Raw genomic sequence first — 24,948 nt, forward strand, 5'->3', positions numbered from 1 at the left:
TGTAATAAAGTGTGACTAAGTGATATAATCTTGATGAGAACAGAATTCACATGCATGAAAGTGTTTTAGTGATGTACACTATGTAAAATTAAGTTTTAGTTATCATATAAAATAATGAGATGTTTTAAATTAGAAAACAATCATAGTTAAAAATATATGGAGAGAAGCATCTATGATGGATGTGCAGAGGTCTATGAGGGTGGATGCTAGAGGATGCAGAGACAAGACAGCAGAGCTGAGATGCATGACTAGGCACTGGTGCTTCTTCCACCACAGCATGATGAAGCTTGATGTAGAAGTGTGATCTTAACACACAACTCTAGGTTTTCTTGTTTCAAGCTATGAAAAACTTAAAACTGCTTTAAGAGTGAAGCAGAGACTATACCCACCTGAAGAAACTTACTGGATTATTTCAATATCGAAGAATTATTTTGCTCAGACAAGAGAATTGAAATAGTTAACCGATACAAGATTTCTTCCTCTAATTGTTTCTGTTGAGTGAGAGTAACACCTTTGCAATACAGTTATCCTGGACTCTCAACTCTCCATGAATGAATTGCAGGAGGAGACAGGGTAACTCTTGATCAACAAGAGAATTTACTGCTGTAGAGACGGGGTGATGTTTTCAGTCTCCTCTGACAGAGATAGAAATGAAAGCACACATCATAGGCACCCTTAAGAGAGCACACTGTCATTTTCCAGAGTAGATGAAAATTATATAACCCTCTTTTCCATTCTCACTCCTCAACAAATCATTTCATTTCACCGTCATGTTTTTTTGTTCTTAATAGTAACTGTGTTCCTTTTAAAATATCTGTGTTGAGTTGTCATGAAACTGCAAGATATATGTTTTATTGCTTTATATATAGGCCGTCAGAGGCCACTGTAATAAAATCCTACTCAACGTGAAACAGCATACTAAATTATTTTTTCCATGCCACAATATGTACCTTTTCATCAAAACTGAAAATGCTTCCATATTTGTCATATTTTTTCCTAGGGAGTAATTTGGATAATTCAGTTATGATCTAGTAATGAAAGCAATCATTTGTAAAGCATACCCTTGAGACCTTAAAGAGTCCATAATGTCTGCTATGCCTTCTTCTATACATCCCAAGAGTAAACAATGTACCTGAAAGGTTTGTCTGACTATGTAAAAATATTTAAACTTCAGACATATTACTTATTATAATATGGTAACCCATTTTTTATTATAATGTGAAGTGGTTCAGCATCACATAGGCAAGTGTGCCCATTCCTTAAGAATTCATTAAGAAGCAACTGATTCTCCCAAAAGTCAGCCTCTCAAGGTGGCATATTTAGGATCTTTTCTCCATTAAAAATATTACCTGTGAAACTCCATGTGCAAATAGTCAATTATCAAAACTACACAGTAGACCTATTTCAAAAATGACTAATCAAAGTCAATAAATTTCCCATTTGGGTGTGAGTTTGTGATAGTGAGCTGTAATAGTGGCTATTGATAGACACTAATGTAATTTCCTGCTTCATTAGAGCGTGTAACTGAAGTGAAGACTGACATCTTCGTCACCAGTTTCGGACCAGTTTCAGACCACGATATGGTAAGTGACACTATGTGTTTAATTTCTTAGGTTTTGTTTAGGTATTTAAACTAAGATATAATTCTATCATTTCCCCTTCACTTTCTTCCTTCCAATCCCTCTTAAATACCCTCTACTTCCTTGTTACTACTTGAAATTGTGGTTTCCTTTTCTTTCATACTATTATATATGTCTAAGGACATAAATATAGTGCTTAGGCCATTTAGTGTTACATGTGTGTGGGCATGTGCATGTGCATGTGCGTGTGCGTGAGTGTGCATGTGTGTGTGCGTGCGCGCGTGTGTGTGTGTGTGTGTGTGTGTGATTTTAGGACGCACCGCTTACTATTGGATAAAAATTAGGGACTCATCGCTAGAGAAGACTAATTCCCTCTCTTTCAGTATTGTTAAGTTACCTGTAGTTTTTTCTAAATGGTTAAGGCTGTGTGAGACTTATTCCCTTCCATATTAGTATGACTATTGGTATTGTACTTCTGCGGGTCTTGTTTAGGCAGATACATTGTTGAGGTTTTATGAGTTATGATTGCCTGTCATTTCTAGTATTGCCATTTTTAGTATTTTTAAAATGTGTGGTTTAAAAGAAAAATATTTGAGAAACAACTTGAAATTCCTTTGCTGGTCACATCTTGGTGTCTTTGTGTCTTTGTGTGATTACAACATATTTATATATTTATATGTATTGACTGCATATATATATTCATATCACATAATACACAGAGAGAAGAGGAGAGGGAGAGGGAGTTTTTGTTTATCATTCAACCATTGCAGTGTTCTGCTTTTCACCCCTTAAAGAACTGATCTGCTTGACTTGTATCCAGAGGACTCAACAAGCTCAACAAGGCTAAAGCTTTCCACTATAGTTGTGAGCACAGGTTGATTCTGGGAGGTCATGCTTTCAGATAGTAAACACTACTGCTACAGAGCAAGCAACCATTTGTACTGTGACATGGTTGAGTGCTTTTTGGCTATATATGAAAAATGGATCCCAAAATTGAGTGAATTATTTACCTTGATTGGAAAGAAAAGAATAATTGAGAGGAAAAAATACAGGAGAGAGAAATGTGCTTTGTTGCAAAATGCTTATCAAATTATTTCCAACAGTGGAACTGTGGGTGTTCATCCTTCCTACATTTACAGAACATCTTTGAAAACATGAGTTGACATCAGTATAACCAAACTATTGCAATGAGGCCATTAAAACATACCACTATGAATACTTTAAATATGTATTTCTATTTTCAAATGCCATTTTAATAGTACTTAATGCCAGATGTGTTTCGATTGCTCAATAGCTCACAGAGAAATCAAATAATAGTTGCAGGTTTTTTTCTTGTTTAAAAGAAAACTCAAATTATTCCGCCTGTACTCTATATAATGCATACTCAATCTTGCTACTCTCCCCCACGTAGTCACAGGGTTAACTATTTGCATGTTCTCATGGTGAGAACTGATTACTGCAAGGCGATACAGACTGTGAGTTATCAAGCCTTGTTCTAGCATTAACCCTGGCTGAGTTAAAGTTTTGCCACCACTAGCAGTCTGACCTTGAAAGTCAACATAAAAAACACATCCATATGAAACAGAATGTTAGGCATTCTTAAAAAAGAAAAAAAATGCTCAATGTCTCTCAGATCTCTGTTTTTACAGGCACCCATTCATGTAAGAGTATTCACACACACACACACACACACACACACACACACACACACTTCAGTTGGATGTTTTCATTTCTACATTCATCTAAACCCTATAATTTTATAGGGAACCAAATTGAGAAAGAGGCTTAAGAAAGCCATTTATCATTGACACCACACCAAATTTGCTCCCCCAACTTGAATTTCAATCAAATTCCTTGACATAAAATTCAACATAGCTTTTGGCCACAGGTATTGTACTGTTTAGTGATTTTTTTTAAAATTGCAATGAATGTATTTTTATCTTAAAATGATGTCAAAAATTTCAAGGACAAATCTGTCTTACTGATATCATCGCATGTGTTCATTGCCTTGTTTAAATGGAGCAATGAATTACTAGTTGCTTTAAGATAGAGCTGGAAGTCTATATGCCTACTAAAAAACATGAATCTTATGGGCCAGAGAAAGCAAAATGGTCCTTCTAGAGTTCTGAATATTTTGAGGAAGATAAAGGAGTACAGGGCATGGGATTAGAATAACATATTCTTTATTCTTATGTATCCCTTTTAACTTGTTTTTTATGGTAATTCTGTCTCTGTCTATTCTATCCAGAAGAACGCCTATTATGAAATGCAGTTTAAGAGGTGGGGCTAAGGAACAATGCCGAAGGGAGCTAAATCTGAAAAATAAATTACCTTCAGATATTTAATAGGCCTTAATTATATTGTATCTTAAAATATAGCTATATATTTTAAGAATTTCATTCATGTACACAATGCATTTTGATAAAATACACTCCTGTTTCTGTCTTTCCCTTTTAACTATTACCAAACTCACACAACAGTGTCTCAATTTCAACTTCATGCACAATCATTTTGAACCCCGGGTCCAATTTGTACTGCCAATATGTTTGGAGGGTCATCCACCAGAGCACAGACAGCCAAGCAGGGGTCAGATTTCAAATGAAAACTGTTTTCCCCATCCCCCCAGGAACATCAGTTGCTAATAGCTCTTCAGCTAGAGGGCTAGGACTCCCTCCATGCTGGATTTTGATTGACTGGATTTTGCTTTTGAGTTATTGGCTTAGTTTAACTGAGATTCAAAGAACCAATGAGGTTATAGTTTTGGCTTAGAATAAAAGTACATAATAGATATTTTTAGTTATCATTATTCCTAAAGCAGTCAAAACTGCATTTCACACAATGATCTTTCTCATTGCCTATAATTTATGAAACAGTATTTGACTTGTTTAGTTTTATGATCCTGTTAGGTTTTGCAAGTGATTTGCAAAGTGGGCCCTGGAACTAACTTGTACCTGACCTCTTGTAACAGAAGATTAATTAGTTAAATAGTATTAGGGGAAATTGAGTATAAAAAGGAATTTTTGACAGCAGAATGGAAAGGTTAATTTTCTTTCTTTCTTTCTTTCTTTCTTTCTTTCTTTCTTTCTTTCTTTCTTTCTTTCTTTCTTTCTTTCTTTCTTTCTTTCCAAATAAGGTTACTTTTCTTTTTTAAATATTTTTATTTTCTATATTCTTTGTTTACATTCCAAATGATTTTCCCTTTCCCGGATCCCCCCTCCCCATATGTTCCATAAACCTTCTTTTCTCCATCCCTTCTCCAATCACCTCCCTCCTTTTTCTCTGTCCTTATATTCCCTTCCAATGCTAGATCAATCCTTTCCAGGATCAGGACCCTCTCCATACTTCTTCATGGGAGTCATTTGTTATGCAATTTGTGCCTTGGGTATTCAGGGCTTCTGGGCTAATTAATATCCACTTATCAGAGATTGCATTCCATGTGTATTCCTTTGTGATTGGGTTACCTCGCTTATGGATACAGAAAATGTGGTATATTTACACAATGGAATACTACTCAGCAATTAGAAACAATGAATTCACAAAATTTTTAGGCAAATGGTTTGATCTGGAAAATATCATCTTAAGGTTACTTTTCAAAACAGGAAAACCTTTGCCTATTTTTAAAGTAGAAACAAATAAAATACCTAATTAATAATAGCCATATTTGCATTCATCATTACTGAGTGTTTTCAAGGTCTTAAAATTTTTTGAATCTTACTTTATCTTATCCTCATTTCGTTCCTTTCAGCTCAATGGTATTCTTATCTGCATGCTTTCAGGAAAGGAAACTGACCCACTAGCTAACAGTAGCACCTGAAACCTGGGCAGCCCATCCCTGAAGACCGCTGAGCTCCCAAGGCATCCAACTTCATCTAGAATAAAAAACAAATTGAGGTCAACTCCCTAAGCTTATTTTAAAAACCATTAATTGGCCCTCAAACAGCACATCCCCAAGGCACTAGGCTCTGACAGAAATATCCAGGCTGCACAATCACACAGCCTTGCTTTCCATAGTATGGAAAAGGTATTAAGTCAAGGCACACACAGATGGTAAAAAAAAAAATGGTATGGAACACTTCAATACAATGTTTATTTAGGTACACAGTGAATGTTTTGTCCCAGATCTTGAGAATAAGACTCATATTCTCTGGGGTCCTACTCTATTAAGGAGCAAACCTTTGGGAGAATTTTTTTCTTGTTGAAGTAGGAGCTGTAGCTCTGAAACTTGAATAAATCCTACAGCAAACCTTCACATTTATTCAGGTTTCTTTTTTCCTTTAGAATCCCATCTTCTGTATTCTCCTTTTGTCTGGCTTGACAGAGACTTCTTTCTCACTGTCTTAAGGTTCCCATTCTATAACTTTTCCAAAGTCGCCATTTCCAAATACCACTTGATCCCAAGCCATAAAGAATCCTAGTTTAAAATTGTGTGGATAAAATTAAGAAAGCAAAAGATAGGTATTGATTCTACATCCACATCGCTAACACTTCCCCACACCATGTTCCCAATCCCTGAAGAGGGAATCATGGCTCATATTCATCCAAACAAAACATTGTGGTCATGGAGGCCAGAACATACCATATAAGGAAACTATGGAAGCTGCCTATTTCTACAATATGGACAGGTTCAGAAACAGGAGAGTATTTTTGTTTGTGGTTGGGCAGGATTTGATTGCAATCAACTGCTTTTGTTAGGTTTTATTTCTACTCAGAGAAAAGGAGGGATATATTTTACCCTTACTAATGTCTGTCTGTCTGTCTCTCTGTTTATGCACGTGCATGTGTGTGTGTGTAAGTTTATATTTGACCAAGAATTGTCTCAGACCAAATGAATGGGGGTATCTTTGTCAGCCATTAGCACAGACAAAAAAGCCTAATGGAAATATAAGAAGCACATAAATGTTAGGACATGGGAAATTTTGACATAATTTTTGGAGTCATTGCCTTTGGACCTGCCTTGTTGAAAATGTCAACTAAAATTTTAAGTTTAATTTGCAGGTAACACTTACTATGTTTTCTGAATCAAACCAAATCTAATAAAAACAAACAAAATCTTCCTTATAGCTAGCAAACGAAAGAAGCATTTTGATTTAGGGGAACATGGTTTACTTAAGCATGCTTGGTATGTTGATTTACCATTAAACATTCTCTTTAGTACAGACCAATGTAAGCTCATCCAGTTGTATGGAGAATAGCTCACTGTAGCTAGACAGAGAAAAATAGAACAGTCATCACATATCATATCCATGTCCCAGAAGCCTGTTTGTTATGCAGATATGACATGTATACCCAAACAAACTAGATATACTTTGAATGATAAGCGACTGCTCTCATGTACTATTGTCTCATCAGCCAATCCATAATCCCCCTTTTATGTGTTCTTCTGATAACACTCAAGGTTTAATAATTTCTCCCTCTGCTGAGTTTAATGTATGCTTAGCAAATGTTTGCTGTGAATGAATTACTATCATGTATCACAGTCACTTTCGCCTGACACTTCCTGACATAGAAAAATCTAAGCAACAAGCATGATAACTTGTTTGGCCTGTGACAACACAATAGCATTATTGTGTTTACTTCCTTGATTATATGTTATTCATCAATTAGCTACATGGTGCATTAGAAGACATTCACTAATGATATAACTTCATAGATCAGTAATGGTTGGTCAATATCACACCTATGCTAGAAGGGCAAGTATAAATTCAGACTTTAATAAGCATAGTTTAAATTATAGGAAAGAGACAGGTATTTAAAACCATGCACAAAAGGCTTAAAGACAGACATCATTTATTCGGTATGTCCTAAGGATGACATGGATAGGATTTAAAAGCAGCTGTTTTCAGAGGCACCAGGCTTCAGAAGATTAGGAAAACATGGCATAATGTTTTGCAACGAGCCCCCCTTCTGGTTTTGAGGATGCGAAGATTAATGGAGAATGTGGTAATCTTTATTTCGAACCATTGAGTTCTAAATTTAGTGCCAATGTAGCGAGTCCTGCCCAAGGAAGATGAATACTATCCTTTTCAGTTTCAGGAGCTGGGAAGTCACATGGCTTGTTTTTAGATGAGCAGATGTTTGTCTCTGGGTAATGCCATAAGGAAAGCTCGGCTTATTCCAATAAATAGATTCCCTGGCTGTGAATAGTGATGAGGTTCCCACATCTCTCATGTGATATACACACTCGTGCCATCACTAACACACACACACCTCCACATTTTTCATTCTTCTCTCTCTCTCCACTCTTGGAAAAAAACCCTCCAAATTAACAGTGGAAACTGATTATCTCATTCCACATTTTCCTGGTCTTGTTCACCATGTGAGAAAATTGGATAGCTACATATATTATCTGTGTAAAAACAAGAACCAAAAAGCCATTTCTTTAGCCAAAGAATTTTTACATCTGCAACAGTGCCATTGTGGCTTGAGTTTGAATAAGAAGTCTTCAGGAAACACACAGGGGCCAGTAAATATTATGATTTATTCTTATGGCTGAAATTCCTTAATTTAAATATACTCCCTTTATAGAAAACCTGAAAATATGAGGTTTTTTTTAAATTGTAGTTTATTGTTTTATTTGAGTCAAAGGGATTTTTTGTTTGAGAACAATTTTCTTTCTATAAATTTGCTTTTCATTTATAAAACAAATTTCTATCTCTCTATCATCTATCTATCTATCTATCTATCTATCTATCTTTCTATCTATATTTCTAGCTATCTATCTACCTATCTATCTTCATATGTGCATTTATGAATGTATGTATTATACATGCATAAAAATTATTACAAATGCCATCATTTATTCTCTAACATTTAATTTCCACCACAAGTTTGCTTCCAAAAACACCACCTAAGCCACATTGAGATTCCAATATCTTATTTGTAAGATATTTGTATGGCAAATATGTAAAACTGTAAGCTCTGCTCTTTTCCTTATACAGGAATATACAATAGATGTGTTTTTCCGGCAAAGTTGGAAAGATGAAAGATTAAAATTCAAAGGACCCATGACAGTGCTCCGGCTAAACAACCTCATGGCAAGTAAAATCTGGACTCCAGATACATTTTTCCACAATGGAAAGAAGTCTGTGGCCCACAACATGACCATGCCTAATAAACTCCTGCGTATCACAGAGGATGGCACCCTGCTGTACACCATGAGGTAAGGATAGCCATGATTCCTGCAGGAAACTCTCCATGCTTTGTGTTCTGTCACAAGAAGGAACTCATCAGGGTGATGTGCCATAATTGGGTTTTTGGCTTTCCTACTTTTAAGCATCAAGTTTATTCTGCTAAGCAATAATGATGCTCTAAAATATAATGCATGCATGCAATGTTAAATAAAATGCAAATGAAGACTAGATTAAATAATACAATGTTGCAGAGACTGTAATTCCAACCTGGTTTAATTCAGCATGAGGACCTTCATGAAGTCCATGTTATGAATTTCATATTCCCTTGCATTCTAGTAAGGTGCAAGTCAAAATTCTAGGAACTGTCTAATGGTAGATATTTAAAGGTATTTCTACAACTAAGGAAGACAAAATGAAAAGTTTGGCCATACAAAGTTTTGTTAAAAATTCACATGTAAGTATTTATGTGAAGAAATGCACAATTTCTTAAATAGTATTCTTAGCTGGAGAAAATTAATTAGGCTTCCTTTGAAGACAATGTATGTGATGCGTATGTGCATGTATATATGATATAAAATGTTCCCTGTTTGAAATGACTGCAAAGCATAAGTATACAGTGTTTTAGGGATAAAATAAAGGAAGCATGAATCACAAAAACAAAAATGCTAAAAATTTTTTTATAGAAACATGTATTTTTATATAGTCTTAATTTGGATATTTTGAATGGTCTATGACTTGTTCTTTGATCATTTTATAAAAATACTTTTTGTGTGAATAAAATTTAGCTGTCCAATATGAGTATTAATTGAAATACTCAGTGCTTCCTATGTTTGGTAATTTGTTTCATTCAAATATGTTGGCAAGTCTGCCTTCTGTCCATAACCTCACAGAACCTATGCTCCAACCATTTAATTAAACTGAGATGTACAACAGTACCTGTCCCTAATTTCACCTAACAAATGTAAAGTTCCTTCTCTATGCACAAATCATTGAAAGCAAAGGTTTATTACTTTTATAAAGTCCTGACTTTTAATATAAAGCACCTAAGATAACAAGGCAAGCAATGCAAATTCCATCACTGCCTTCAGCTAACTGCAAACACACATTGGCAGGGCTGGCTAGGCCATCTTTAGAAGCATTAAAATCTATTAAAAATATCAAATTGTCCAAAGTTTTCTGAAGATGTCATCAACAGCTTTCTTCTCATAGATAGACAGATAGACAGACAGACAGACAGACAGACAGATAGATAGATAGATAGATGATAGATAAATATTCTCCTTTCATTAAAATATGGAAAGAAAGCATCTGCATCAACTGGGGCAATTTCTTTCATATATAGGATCACTCATGACCCCTTGACTTTGAGAACGTTCCATTGTTGTCAAGTATATCTATCACCCAGGGTGAGCCTACTATTAACTTAATGTATGTAACCTTTTAGCCCCTCGCATTTCAAATTAAAATGTTTATTTTTAAGGTGCTGCAGCTTTAACTGTGCTGGTCACAATAGCATCCAAACTGGAGAAATCTCCCTGAAAAGAGCAAAGGGGAAAAATTCACAAGTACTACAACCTAAGCACCTGTTTCAAAATAGAGTATTTGCAAAATGAGTTTCAATAGAACCATGTCAAGCAGAAGACCCTAGACTCGTTTTATTTTTATTTTTCCTTTTTCCTGGAGAAGCCAGCAGGAGCAGGACATTTGTAACCTGAGGGGTTTTCTGTGTTGAATCTGAGAGTAAGAACAAAAGAAAAGTGTTCTTTCCATTCCAAATGATAGAGGTAATGTGCAGAGATACATCCACATTACACTAGGGAAATTGGCTGGATAAAAGAATCAGGAAGACCTGGTTGGATAAAAGAGTCAGGTCCACCTAGTGAGAAGACAACAGAGAAATTCCTGCCAAGGCCTAAATTGCGTTTTGTTTTGAGGAGATAAAGTGACAAAGATCAGAAAAATGGGCACCCTGTATGATACATTTCTACATGTTGTTATGAAATTTTTTTATTCAACTCTGTCTGCTTTAATTAATCAGAACAATTCTTATAGCCAGGTGGACTAGTGGGTGCTCTCTGTTATAAGAAGCACCAGCAACTCTTTCTTCATCTTCAAAATCCAATTTTGTCCATTTTTACTGAGCAAACACAAAATTATAGAAATCAGTCAGGGTAGCTCTTTCTAGTTCATTTGGTTATTGGGAATATGGCATAGGTGTGCATTTTCCTTCCATCTCTTTGTTTGCTAAGGTTAATACCATCCTACTTTAATTGTCAGTATCTAATCTGTAGAGCTTTTGTTTGTGTTCTTTGTTCCCTTAATTAATAAGGTTGACCGTGAGAGCTGAATGCCCAATGCACTTGGAAGATTTCCCTATGGATGCCCATGCCTGCCCACTAAAATTTGGAAGCTGTAAGTAAATTTACTTCAAATTATTGTTACCTTTTGGCTACTAGTTTATTTATTCACTTTACATCCAGGTTGCTATCCCCCTCCCAGTCTCCCCCCCACTCTAGGACTCCCCATTGAGGCAAACAAGGCAGCCCAGTTAGGATAGAAGACCCACAGGCAGGTGACAGAGCCAGGGTGAGCACCGCCCCAGTTATTGGGGAACCCACATGAAGAGCCTCTGCACATTCTTTACATATGTGAGGGGGCTCTAGGTCCAGGCCATGTATTCTTTTTGGTTAATGGTTCTGTCTCTAGGATCCCTTGGGGGCCCAAGTTATATGACTCTGTTGGTCTTGTGGAGTTCCTATCCCCTCTGGGTCCTTCAATTCTTCCCTCACATCTTCCATAAGACTCTCTGAGCTCTGTCCAATGTTTGACTGTGGGTCTCTGCATCTGTCAGCTACTGGTTGGAGACTCTCAGAGGAAAATTATGCCAGGCTCCTGTCTTATTTTCATGAGAGATCTAGCAACTCAAGCAAGAGATTTCCAATTAGTTAAGGTCTATTGGAGAGCCACAAATATATAGACATCAATATATTACAAGAGTTGCCTACAAGTAGTAGGCCTTAGGTGTTTTCTTAAATTTTTACTTTTTAAAACATGTTTATATTTATGTCTGTCTGTCTATATGTGCTAAGTAATTTTCTGTAAACTTATACAAGCTAGACTTATCTGAAAGGAGAGAGCTAGAATTGAGAAAATGGTTTCCTGTGATCTGGCTGCAAGGCCTTTTTTTTTTTTTTTTTTAAATGAGTGATGGATAGGAAGGGCCCAGCCCATTGTGGGTGATTCCATTCCTGATCTGGTGATCCTGACACATCTCATCACAGCAACAGTAACTGTAGCTAGGATCCTATGTGAGTGTACATCATGCATGTGTGAACACTTGTGGAAGCCAGAAGAAGGCAGCTAGAGTGAGAAGAGGTCATGAACTACCTGATTTGTGAGCAGGGACCCAAACTCAGGACCCCCAGAAGAGCAGTGCAGACTCTTAACCACTGAGTCTTCGTTCCAGCTCCCATGGTATTTTTATTTACTAAGAGAAGAAACCACAGGTTAAACCATGTAGTAGGAAAATAGTATCTAGTGGTATTTGTGGGAAAGGGAAACAATTCTTGCATGTCATAGATACTTTTTCATCCCCGTTGAAGGGGATTACAATATTTACTTTGTGATTTTCTGACATGGTTTTAAGGAAATATTCACATATGGCCAAAGACTTTATCTTAATGGAGGCAGAATGTTAAGGAGATATGTAGAAAATAATTTATTATCATTATCAGGTCAAATATTTTCCAGGTCAGTAGGATTGTCCCAAGGTCTTCACTAATTTATTTATGTTTTTGTTCCCATTTGATTGTATCACAGACATACCTCCATAGTGTTAACATTCTGGATATGTACAGTTTGATATCATCAAGGAGTACCTTTGTGTAGACAAAGGAACTTTGAGCTGTACAGCTGGCCCTTCTGAGCTTTTCTTTTCCCTTCTATTCCTGACTATCATGCATACTTAAAATGAGGAATAATGTATTTCTGGTCTCCGGCAGAGGGGTTTCAGACAGGGACTGAGTCAACTCCAGTTTACCTAACTGGCTTACTGTTCCCACTAGACAAGCAGACTGAGCAACTATTTTGGTAAAATATGATTCATAGAGGAAAAATAGTGATCGTGTAGGATGAGAGCAAGCAAAGAAAATAGCAAGGAGCCTTCATGTGCCTAACAGTTCTAGTCATGGGGAGTCATTGTTCTCTATTTATAGATCACATTCTATGCTGAAGACACGGGAATAATATCCTCTGAACCGCCAAACCTAAACAGGACGTTAGAGAGGACTACCTTTTCCCATCCTTTTCTTATTTTAATGTACTCTTTATATCGTGGGCTCTTGGGTTTTCTCCTGAGTGGCAGTTACATGCCATTATCTGTAACATGGAAATCAAATAGTGCATCAAATATATCAGGCTTTATAAGTTCTTCTAGCCCACAAAGTAACCTTAGATGGGAGAAGATGACCCATTATATTTTTCCTGAGCCAATATTAATTCATTAGCAATAGCACAATATCATTATAATAATATGCCAAGATAAAAATATTTTTCCCAGCTTTAATTAGGCTTCAAATATGTTCTTATTTGTTCAATAAGTTACAGGTTTGTTTGGGTATTTTGCTTTTTATTTGTATTAAGTGTGGACAGCTAAAACACAGGGGCCATGCATTTTCATATCAGATATGTAGAGCTCACTATTGGTTGATGTGTGCTTAGTACTGAATCTCAACAACGGAATGTCTTTAGATGAAGTTCCTCATCACAAAACGGCATCTCTAGTACTTGTATCTGTTTTCAGGAATCATTAGTAAAGATTAAAAAAAAAGAAGAAGAAAGAAACAAACCAGTGGCTGTTTTTCACAAAGATCAAAGTTTTCCTAAAGTCCTAATAATCATCTATTTACATTTAAATATGAAATATGCTTTACTTTGTCCATGCTGTAAGAAAAGTTTTGGTAGAAAATATTTTCATATAGAAACATTTTCAATTGAAGGATTTGGGAGGTATTTTAACAGGAAGTAGATTGTGAGGAGAAATCAAGAAATCATACAAAAAGGATGAAGTTAAAGGAAAATATATGAGCAGAGTGTTTGGCTTCTGATCTTTTTTTTTTTTTTTTTGGCTGTGCATTGCCCCTCTGTCACATCTATGCAGCTTCCTGTCCCAACTCTCACATCTTAGCACAGAGAGCACCTCTTAAGCTCTTTTCAACTGATTCTGTAGTAATTTGTAAACAGCACAATCTCTTGATTCTCTTTCCAACTTATTTTATAACATTTGTCCCCGTATCTGTGTTCATTATAATTTGTGCTATGAATGCTTTTTACTGTACACAGATTACTACTTTTATAAGAGTCGGGTATATTTTATTTAGCATTTTCTAGTACACAGCATAACACAATTCAATAAATATTTATGGAATAAAGAAAAATTGTACTAACAAGCTTTAAGTGCCCTTTTGCTTTTCCACATTTAAAATTCTGAAGGGCTGGAAGAGGAGTGAGGAATGAAGGGAAAACCTGAAGACTCGGGCACTGGAGCTGATAACAAGCACCACAGCTTCATTTGACAGCTTTCCTTTTGACCTTAAATCCAGGGTTGACTGTAGTACTACCGCACAGCCATTTCATAACCTCCATTAGTACCTTTTGTTTTTACAATTACTTCCTAGGTGATGTGAATTTTTTTGAAACCATGTCCTCAAATCTTTGACTAGGCAATGGAAGATACATGTCACTTTTCTTACACTTGAGAATTAGCAATGCAAATAAGCTACTGAGGTACCTTCCTTCTGTCTTCCACCAAGCACCAGCTTGCATCACAGGAGTGCATTCCTCATTTAGGGGGATTTTATCAGAAGCTATGAATGCTGAGTGATGTGAGACTTCATTGTACTGTAGCAGAGGCCTGTCTATCTCCATATGCCATGGGACTTCTAAGAAATGAAATGAAGCACAAGACAGCAAAGACAGCACACCAAATAGCCCACTCCAACCATAGTAGCATTCCAGAGACAACTCAAGATATAAAATGATACCGCCTAGCCACTGTTGCCAACAAATGTACAATTCAGTAGCAGGAGATTTAGTTTGTTCCCAACATGACCTGATCTCTAGAATTAGCTTCCCTGACATTTTCAGAACCAGTATACCTCCTTGGCTTTTGTGCTCAGAGTGGACATTTTTCTAGGAAAAAAAAAAAGCAAAACAAAACGCACTTCGAACAAGATGGAGGAGAATGAACAGCATTGTAAGCTGCTTTCTCCCTTAGTTCTATGCCCAGTTTGTTCTCTATATAATATGATGAAAGCACATGGCCACTGAGGCTTTTCCAAGAAACACACTCAGTCCATTCACAGTCTCATTTCAGCAAGAAAATGAAGATTTGCTGTGACCAGAAAAAAATTGTGTTGTTCAAATACATATCCGTGGCCTCCAACTCCTGTATACCACTTACACACACACACACACACACACACACACACACACACACATATACAAGAAAAGAAGGAAATGTTTTAAAGGTCACAAGAATGAATCTAGATTAACCATTTGCCACTTAAATTTGTTTCAGAATACATTAAATTATTTTCTCTAATTTACCCATACACATTTCTTCAATAAACAGTTGTATGAATGGACTTACAAAGAATGCTGGGGCAGACAGCGTGCCTACATTATAGGGAGCAAGATCTCAGTTTTTCTGCTTCACTCAGTTCAGAGTAAAGTGACCTTCGAAGTTTTGATTCAAAGGCAGTATTTGTTTATGTAAGGAGCATCTTTTTCAGGTAAAAGGCAATCATAATTTAAAATCTTAAAATGCTTTAGCTTGGCCAAATACATATTTGTACACTATTCCCAAGCCTGGGTTGAGAGTTATATTGAACAGACTAGTGTTAAGAATTCAATAAACTCTAAAGAATTTTGTCATTTTTAGAGGTTTCTTCAAAACATAATTGAAATTATACTTTATGACTGTTGGTATTAAGATGACTACAGGCCAGGTTAGGTTATATTGATCTTAGATTTTAAATAAATTAAAACATTTTCATGGCCTTCTGAAAGTGTTTTGGTCCCTGGGCAGTGTGCCAAATGTAACTAATGGACAAGTTGGCCACTGGCCAGTGAATCAAGCTTCTATCATAAGGCCAACCTTTGCTACCATGCCTGCCCGTCAAATAATCTAAAGCAGCTAACTTTTCCTCATCTGATATTCCTTAAATTATTAAAATCATTTTGCATCTAAACAGGGGACAGCAACTCAGCCCATGTGAGGTGGGTTTTCTGGTACTGGAAAAGAGAAATGCTGTGAAATCTTCTCTTTCCTTCTGCCCTCTTCTTTTCTTCCTTCCATCTATCCTGCTCTTCCTTCCTTCCTGCATTTCTTCCTTCCTTCCTTCCTTCCTGCATTCCTTCCTTCCTTCCTGCATTCCTTCCTGCATTCCTGCATTCCTGCATTCCTTCCTGCATTCCTTCCTTTCTATCTGCTTGTCTCTAATATCAATGGATTAGGGATTCATGAGCCAGAACCTCACATGAAAGATTTCCTGACTAAGAGTGACTTGGCTAAGGAAAATGAGAGAGCAAAGGGTCAATAAAATAACTTCTCACACCAATATCTAGAAATATAATCAGTTTAAAAGGTTGCCAATCTAAGCCTCTTCTCCAAGTATTGTGCAGCAATATTTCTGGTGCTAGTTTTCCTTTAAAGTAAGCATTCCATGGCTCAAGTTCATGTGGATCCCGGGTTGTCTTCTCTAATCTTACATTAGCTCTCATGTTTCCTATTATGGCCACACTAATCTTCTTAAATTGAGACACACCTTTGCATGAAATAAAGACGAATAAATAATCAACAACAAAAATGTTTCTATTGAACAAGCTCTTTCTCATGACTTCAGTTCACCTTCTCTTTTTGTTAGTTTTTTTTTTTTTAATAAAAGTGTTGGTTTTGAGCCTTTTCAGGTCCTTCTCCAAATCTAAAATTCAGCCCTCTCTCTGTCTCATCACCCAGTACAGTACACTTTATCTCCCTCTGTAGAATTATATCTTTATTTGCCTGCCTTCTCATAAAGAGTGTAAGTCACATAAAGTCACCCACCTTGTATATGTCTCTTATTGCATTACCAGCACAGTGCTGTATCCTTAGTATGAGCTTAACATGCTAAAAGTGAAGAAATGACTTAAAGAAAACTTCAGAAAAATGTATATCTATATTACCAAGCAACTGAATAAGTGCTTTCATTTCTAGCTTGCTGTGTGCAACAATGTGGAAAGAAACATGAAGCCAATTGAACAATCAGCTCGTTAGGAGAATCATAGAGGCAGATGCATAAGTATACTCTTTTCTCTTTTTAATTTCAGATGCTTATACAAGAGCAGAAGTTGTCTATGAGTGGACTAGAGAGCCAGCCCGCTCAGTGGTTGTGGCAGAAGATGGGTCACGTTTAAACCAGTATGACCTTCTTGGACAAACAGTTGACTCTGGAATTGTTCAGTCCAGTACAGGTAAGTTTCATTTGATTGTTCTGGAAATAATGGAAGAAAGAAGGAAACGTGTTGTTAGAATTTAAGAACTCTGTGATTCCCTTAGTGACAGAGAAGTCAAAAAAGGGAATGAGAAAATTGACCAAAGCTGAATGTCAAAGAGTTGCAGAATATAAACTCTGGGCCCACAGTCATATACACCTGTCGATACCTGTCATTCACTGGCTTCTGGCTTCTCTTTATTTGCACAGTAAGAATCTGGTTCTATAAGATCACAGAATCCTGGGATATAAACAGGAAATAGGGATATAAACTGAGGGAGGAATGTTTGTATTAATTCATTATGTCTTCAATTTGCCAATTGAATGTAGTAACTGTGTAGTGTGTCAGGAACAATTAATCAAAAGCATGCAAGTCTTTGCAGGCAATATCATTACAAAAATTCTAGCCATTTTGTAGCCTCTAGGTCCCACTTATTGCCACACATCAACAGATAATATATAAATTTACACATTGATCACTACCCATAGAACACAAACACACACACACACACACACACACACACAGAGAGAGAGAGAGAGAGAGAGAGAGAGAGAGAGAGACAAACACACAAACAAACCAATTTCCTTGTTTCCTGTATCTAATACTATCCCACAGCTGAAGCCAAAGGATGCATATACACTACTTAGCATTCCACTCTTTAATTAAAAATAGATAATGTGTGCTTCTTTTTAGTTTTGAAACCAACACTAGTTGTATTTTCAAATTACATGAGGTACTACTGCTAAACTGTATATGAAGGCTCTGAGGTTGTGGCAAAGGGTTATAGAAAGGCCCCCAAATTATACAAGGGACTGTCTTGTATTATTTGAAATCTGATAATGGAAACAAAATAATTATGAATGAAATCTGAGACACAACAAATTAGAAAGCTTATGCTTCACTTCAAAACTCTGCATGTTAAATGTGCACAATTCCTAAAATACTTGTTGAGAGCTAATAATTAAGTCTTAGCATATCTTATAGAATCTAAAGTTATTTAATACTCTTTATTTATGATTTTTAAAGACAGTGACATACTCACGTACTAGAATAGTGATGCTAATTTTCTCAGAAAACAAACAAACAGGCAACAACAATAACAGCAAAGCTCTGTTTTTAGATTTTATCTTGGGACCTTAAGAACATTACCATTTTCAAGTAATCGATCAGCCACTCAAGTTTTACATACTACGTCTCTTTTTCTTGTTTAAAAACACCCATACCACTTTTAGGAGCATGAATAGTCATGCTTCTTGTTCTGTAAGTTGGAGAAGATCTGTCCTCAGCTTTGCCTTTGCAGGCAGAGTTGAAAGCCTGTCACTTTACAGTGAGAAAGATGTGGATAAATATCCTGGTCTTGTTACTTACAAGTCTGGGGATCTTGGACCAGTTCTTTATCCAGACAGAAATCTTTCCTTCATCTACGGAGACAGAAATAGCAAACTTTTCATTAAAGGCAAGATAGTAGCTGAAGATGAGACTCAATACGAGAGCCTTTGCATAGCACGAATAAATGTCTGGGTCTATTATTATACCTAAAATGATACCTAGAAATAGGGGTGAAGCTCTAGTTAAAATGCTGAGGAATAATACACAATTGTTGCTCAAATTATTGCACAATTAGTGTCACTCTAGTCCTAAACTCTTATTTTTTTTAATCTAATAACACATGCTGAAAAAGATACCCAAATATGCTGTGTTTACTTCTTTAAAATGAGTGTTATGATAATCTAGGTATCATGACAGTCACTGGAGTTTCAATGATGCCACGGCACAGACCTTGCTCTCATGAAAGGTGAAGTCCAGAGTGGATGAAAATATAAACTGTAATTATCAAAATGGGTACTAAGTGCTGTGTGAATGCTTTTGTGAGGGCAAAGATCATGTCTGTTTTCTTTATCCCTATTATTTTCTATAGCTGCTGTGCCAACGAAGGCATTGAATAAATATTTTGAGCAAATAAGAAAAACTGTAGCTTAGGCTAATTGATAAAGGATTACTGCAGGAGGTATCTTTTTATATTATTAAAGTTATATTTCTGTTGGAAAAAAGTAGCCATGATACTATGTACATTTAGGATCATATATACAGACACATGTATTTTTTCATAACAGTGGTTGGTGATATCAAGGAGACAATTCCGCTGAAGTAATGCACATGTCTGGAAGATGGTGTGGAGAGAAAAAAAGGACTCTTTTATAGATCTGTCTCTAATGATTGTGAGCATGCCATGATAGCCCTCTGTAGGACCAGATCCCATGCCTTTAAAATTAATTCTTTTGTCAAATGGCTTTTTAGTCACTAAACAGTCATGTCACTAATATTCAAATTGTCCATAAAAAAGTAACATATTCAAAAAGAAAGGAGACTGAGCCAAGAGGATGAAAATCAAGACAGGTTACTGAGTTTGTGAATATGTAGGCTTACTTTAAATAACCATTCTATAATTGAAAAATAAGTATAGCTGCACACAGTAGGAGACCCCTTATTAGTAAATATTTGGAAACCGATAGAATGACAGTAGATTCTCAAACATAGTAGTTAAGTGTGATGTACATCTTCAACACTTCTATAGAAATCAAATTACTGGTTTCTCTGGTCCCATTTTAGCCCATCAAGATTCACTGTAGGTTCAGTGGAAAGCAACAGAGATCCTGTGAAAGGTTGACAATGTGATATTTCATGCTTCATTGTGGAGCACTGAAACCATAAGATAGATGACACTGAATAGAATTATCTACATGGTCCTGCTAGGAAAACAGAGAATGATGGCACTAGAACACAGAACAACAGTATCTATCTATCTATCTATCTATCTATCTATCTATCTATCTATCTAAACAATTTTGTCCACCTTAATATCTTTGGCAGGAGTCCAGTTAATTCAGATAGGTTGTTACATACAGGCTTGGAAGGTGATATCCTCCTTATCTATAAACACACATCATACAGTCCCATTGACATGCTTCAGGTGTAAAAACCTCTGCATCACTTAGATAATGGGAGAAAGAGAATGGTAGAGATACTACCATAATATGTGCGATTTTAAGTCCATGATTGCAGGTCGGTTAGGGAACTTGAAGTAATCACATTGCCCATTAGGATAAGAATCACATCAGTCTCCAGAAAGGAATGAGAAAGCCATTCATCCAGTGGTTTTAATGTGTTCAAGTAGGACTTGACATTGCCCTTTTTTCCAAAGCAAATTTTATCACAGGACACGTTGATAAGTTTGGAAAGTAAGTTGTTTCTTCTGAATCACTGTCTTTTGTACTTAGAAAAATGACAAGAAAAAAAATGATAGGATCATCTTGTTTAGATATGGAGGCTTTTCTAGATAGTGTCTGAACAATGACCTTTCAAGATCAGCATCATCACGAATTATCTTATCTGTTAGTGGATCATAATGGATTGCCCATAACAGCTAGCACATGATCTCTAGGGAAGACTTCTGTAGTTTTCTCATCCAATAACTCATATTTAAAGTGAGGGAAAAGAAATAGTTAAGCTAAGAAGTTCTAGTGCTCAGTTGTGTTTTCTTATTTCCATGGTATGTGGAAAAAAACTTCGCTTAGACTATATGTTCAAACATGTTACAAGTTGACTGAAGGTTGATTTCCCTAGTCAGTGAGATTAGATATCTATCCCTCTATCTCTACATTATACATCCGAATAAGAATTAGGATAATAAGTATGGTTACATATGCTGTTAAATTTTAGCTTCATATCATCTCAGAAAATGGGAGAGCAAAGCTCAAGGAAACCAACCAAGATGTTTAACAAACATTTGAGAAAGCCACTTCTAAAATGACTTGAAATGCTAATTTGTGAAATTATATTCCCTTCCTTTTTTTTACATTCTTCTAACTATTTCTCTTAAATATATTAGGAATATTGTCATTTTTAATTTATAAGCTTCCATAGGGTTATATAATCTCTAAGGATATCAAAATTCTTCTATACTTCAATTTGATATGCTTAGCACATATGCACTTGGTGTCTAGACTTTCAATGCATATTAAAATATGGGCTTTTCTTTTTTATTATTCTTTCATTTTCAAATTATTACAATTTGATATCGATATTGCTGACAGTTCTGTCACTTATTTAAAAGTTTTATGCCAATGCTCTGTAGATTTTACTAAATCTAGCATGCTTTCAAAAGAGTAGAAGTCCTCCTGGTCTTTCCCAATCTCTTAGAAAAATATTGTTTATAATATGTATAATGTTAAATAATAACTCCCAGATCCATATTCTTTATACACTCTTCACAAAAATGTCACAGTGCAAATAACAAAAGATGGTGGAATATATGTAGATACTCATCTTCCTGACATTTTATGGATGAAGGGTTTTTTTTTTCCTTTAAATGGATGACATTTTGAAGATCACAATAGAATAGGTTGTGAAGAATAATAAAGCATACCTCTGGGATGGTGAAACATAACATGACACATTGGCTATATTTTAGCAAAAAGTCTCAGAAAATTGAGTTTTTATCCTATTAGGATCACTTCTTTTCTTTCTATGGACTTCGAAGTCATTACCATCAATATACAATAACATATTTTAGAGATTTTAAAATGAAGCATAATTTTATTAATGAGTATAAAGATCAGCTCTGATTAAAGTACAAAGTACTTGTCCATATTCAATAAATAGAAGTTGCAATTAATACCAAATAATGATGAAAGCAGACATGGTTTTCTTTTGTAATACTGATTGTATTTCTTTTGCAAATATGTTTTAGCATTTTTATTGAATGTCCTGTTATAGAAATTATCCTTCCTTCATCCACATCATGTTTTTACTATTGTACAGACAAGAAAACTCAGAGGAAAAATGTCTACATGAGGTGCCCAAGGCTATACAACAAGAAAATAGATCTGAGTATTAAACTCAAATAAACACATTTTCTTCAGAGGCTAATAAAATTTCCCCTTAGGACATTTCATGCTACCCTGCTCAGGACCTGGCATTTGGGCTGTTCTCAATTCATTCATGAACAAAATGTTTAGCACAGAAATCATATAGTGTTTGTTTGGCCAAGGTACTAAGCTGATGAATAGAAGAACATGTGCCTGTATTGAAAGTTAAATCTGTGTTATAGAAAGCCTTGCTTACAGGGAAGAATCTGTTCTCTACTGAGTGCAATGCAGACCATTTTCATCCTCATCTCAGAGAAGGAAAGATGACCTTATGTTGTTAATCTGGCAGTTATGTTACTAGGTTCTTAGCTGTATAAACTCAGCAGCTTTTTTTCAAATATTCCAAAGAAATTTGGAAACACAAGTTGGTAACAGAAAGAACTGATGTGGCTAGAACTGGGAAGCAAAAGGTTCTTAGAGTCTGTTTCTCCTTTGGCATGACAACAATTTTATAGAGAGAATGAAATGGAAATATTTACATGCTAATTTGCTAATGATAATCAGAGAGAAGTTGTCACAACAGTGTATGATTTCCTTCTGGGAGGCAAGTCCCTCCTCCTTAAAACCAGAGTCATAGTTTGCTCTTCTCTCCTCTGGTATAGAAGTATTGAAGAAATTTAATTCCTAGGGCTCTTGCTTTAGGGTCCCTGTTCCAAGTTACGTCGGGAGATATAGCTGAATAATAAACAATTCACAAGACAGACTTTAACCATGAAAAATTGTGGGGTCCAAATGTCAATTGTACATGTGAGAGACTTTGGTATAATGGGCGTGTATGTTAGCTCTCTACTTCTATAAAGGGACAAGTACGTGAGGAAACCATTTAATCAGGAAAAAGGTATGCTTTGACCCAGGATTTTTCATATCCAAGTCCATGGTTGGATGATTTCATGGGTTTAGGGATATGTCTCATAAAAGAAGATAAGGCACTCAGCCTGTGGCAGACCAAATCTTCTCATATTAAGAAGCCAGGATTCTTCAAACAAGATGTACTATGGTTAAATGCCAGTCCAAGGCAAAAGATTTGGAACTCTCAGAAGCCAGTGTAAGTCCATCTTCAAGGACTGCAAAAGTAGCAGTCTAGTGTCTATGAGCCAAGACAGCAGCAAAATGACTCTGACAGAGTTGTAGTTGTAAGTACTCCTACACTTGCGCTTCCACCTTCTTTGCCACTGGGTCAGTCCATCTACATTCAGTGCAGCTTGAACAACGTTACCCCTTAGCTCCCTGAGTCATTTCCCATCTCTAGAAATACCCTTGCTGAGACATCTAGAAGTGTGCTCTACCAATCCACTCAAGTTACGCTGGAAACAAATTTTAGCTTTGTTTGTTGGGCTCATTGAATCTATCACATCACTTTTAGATTCAATCTGGAAATATAAGGTCAGCTTTTTCTCTTATATATATGATAGAACAATGGAAGAAGGAAGGAAGAATTAGAAGGTTTTAATACCTCCATGTCATCCTAGAGACAAGTTGATGTGTATTTAAAAATATTGCTTTTTGGACTGAGCACAAGGTTCCTAATGGAGGAGCTAGAAAAAGGACTGAAGGAGCTGAAGGAACTTTCAGTCCCATAGGATGAACAACAATATGAACCAATCAGTATTCCCAGAGCTCCCAAGTACTAAACCATCAACCAAAGAGTGTACCTGGATGCAGCCATGGCTCCAGCTGCATATGTGGCCTTGTTGGACATCAAAGGGAGGAAAAGCCATTGGTCCTGAGAAGGTTCAATGCCCCAGTATAGGTGAATGCCAGGACAGAGAAGAGGGAGTGGGGGGTTGGTGAGCAGGAGGAGGGGAATTGGACAGGGAGTTTTCAGAGGGGAAACCAAGAAAGGGGGTAACATTTGAAATATAAATAAAGAAAATATTTAATAAAAAAGGAATGAAAAAATGTTGCTTTTCTCTCTGGACAAAGACATTTCCCTCCAGGTTATAGAAGTCATGTGGAAACAAGATGTGTCTAACCTCTAGAACTTAGCTTCCTTTGATAACCTAAGGAATAATTACTTTTAAAGGGCACATTATTCAACTTTATGGTGCATTTCACTCTCTAGGAGAATATGTGGTTATGACGACTCACTTTCACTTGAAGAGAAAAATCGGCTACTTTGTTATTCAAACATATCTGCCGTGCATAATGACCGTTATTCTCTCCCAAGTCTCCTTCTGGCTCAACAGAGAGTCAGTACCAGCAAGAACTGTCTTTGGTAAGTGCTAATCAATATGTATGTGGAGAGCTGTAGATAGTACTTATTTCATGACTCTGTCATTGCAAGGAGGATAGAAAAGAAGTTAAATGTGTCTTAAATCTGAATTTAGTTTAAGAAAAATGTTTGGAGAACTATAATTTTCACTATGATATGATTTTAAAACTAATGTTTTATTTAGAAAACTGTTTTGTTAGTAAAAATAGATGGCTTAATAAAAATTTAATTTTAAATTTTGGCATAAAAGGTAATGAGACATAGTATATGTTTTTTAAAGAATCTTTAAAAATAGCAATAGACTACTTTCTTATATTGGGGAAATGAAAATTTTCTTAAAAGGGGATCATCCGTGATCCTAGCCATAGACAGATATCTCCTTTTACCTCTCAATTGTACTCCTAAAGAGTTAGAAGTAGATTTTTATTCCTATTAGAATCTCTATGCATTCTCAGTATTCTAAGTTAAAGCTATGTAATGGGAAGTTATTTGAACAGTGAACATGTTGTCTATTCTGAAAATAAACCTACTAATTCATTATTTCAGAGCTCACATCCAATAGAAAG

General features: G+C 36.0%; 1 protein-coding gene across 1 annotated transcript in view; it reads left to right on the forward strand.

The window, feature by feature from the left end:
- Positions 1-24,948, forward strand: part of Gabra1 (gamma-aminobutyric acid type A receptor subunit alpha1) — a 46,225-nt gene that overhangs the window by 15,626 nt on the left and 5,651 nt on the right. The window contains exons 3-7 of the mRNA XM_052195528.1: positions 1,516-1,583; positions 8,519-8,739; positions 11,040-11,122; positions 17,078-17,221; positions 24,233-24,385. Coding sequence (XP_052051488.1) covers positions 1,516-1,583; positions 8,519-8,739; positions 11,040-11,122; positions 17,078-17,221; positions 24,233-24,385 — 669 coding nt within the window. The remainder of the gene's footprint in view (positions 1-1,515; positions 1,584-8,518; positions 8,740-11,039; positions 11,123-17,077; positions 17,222-24,232; positions 24,386-24,948) is intronic.

Source organism: Apodemus sylvaticus, chromosome 10 (genome assembly GCF_947179515.1).
Source record: "Apodemus sylvaticus chromosome 10, mApoSyl1.1, whole genome shotgun sequence".
Taxonomy (NCBI): Eukaryota; Metazoa; Chordata; class Mammalia; order Rodentia; family Muridae; genus Apodemus; species Apodemus sylvaticus.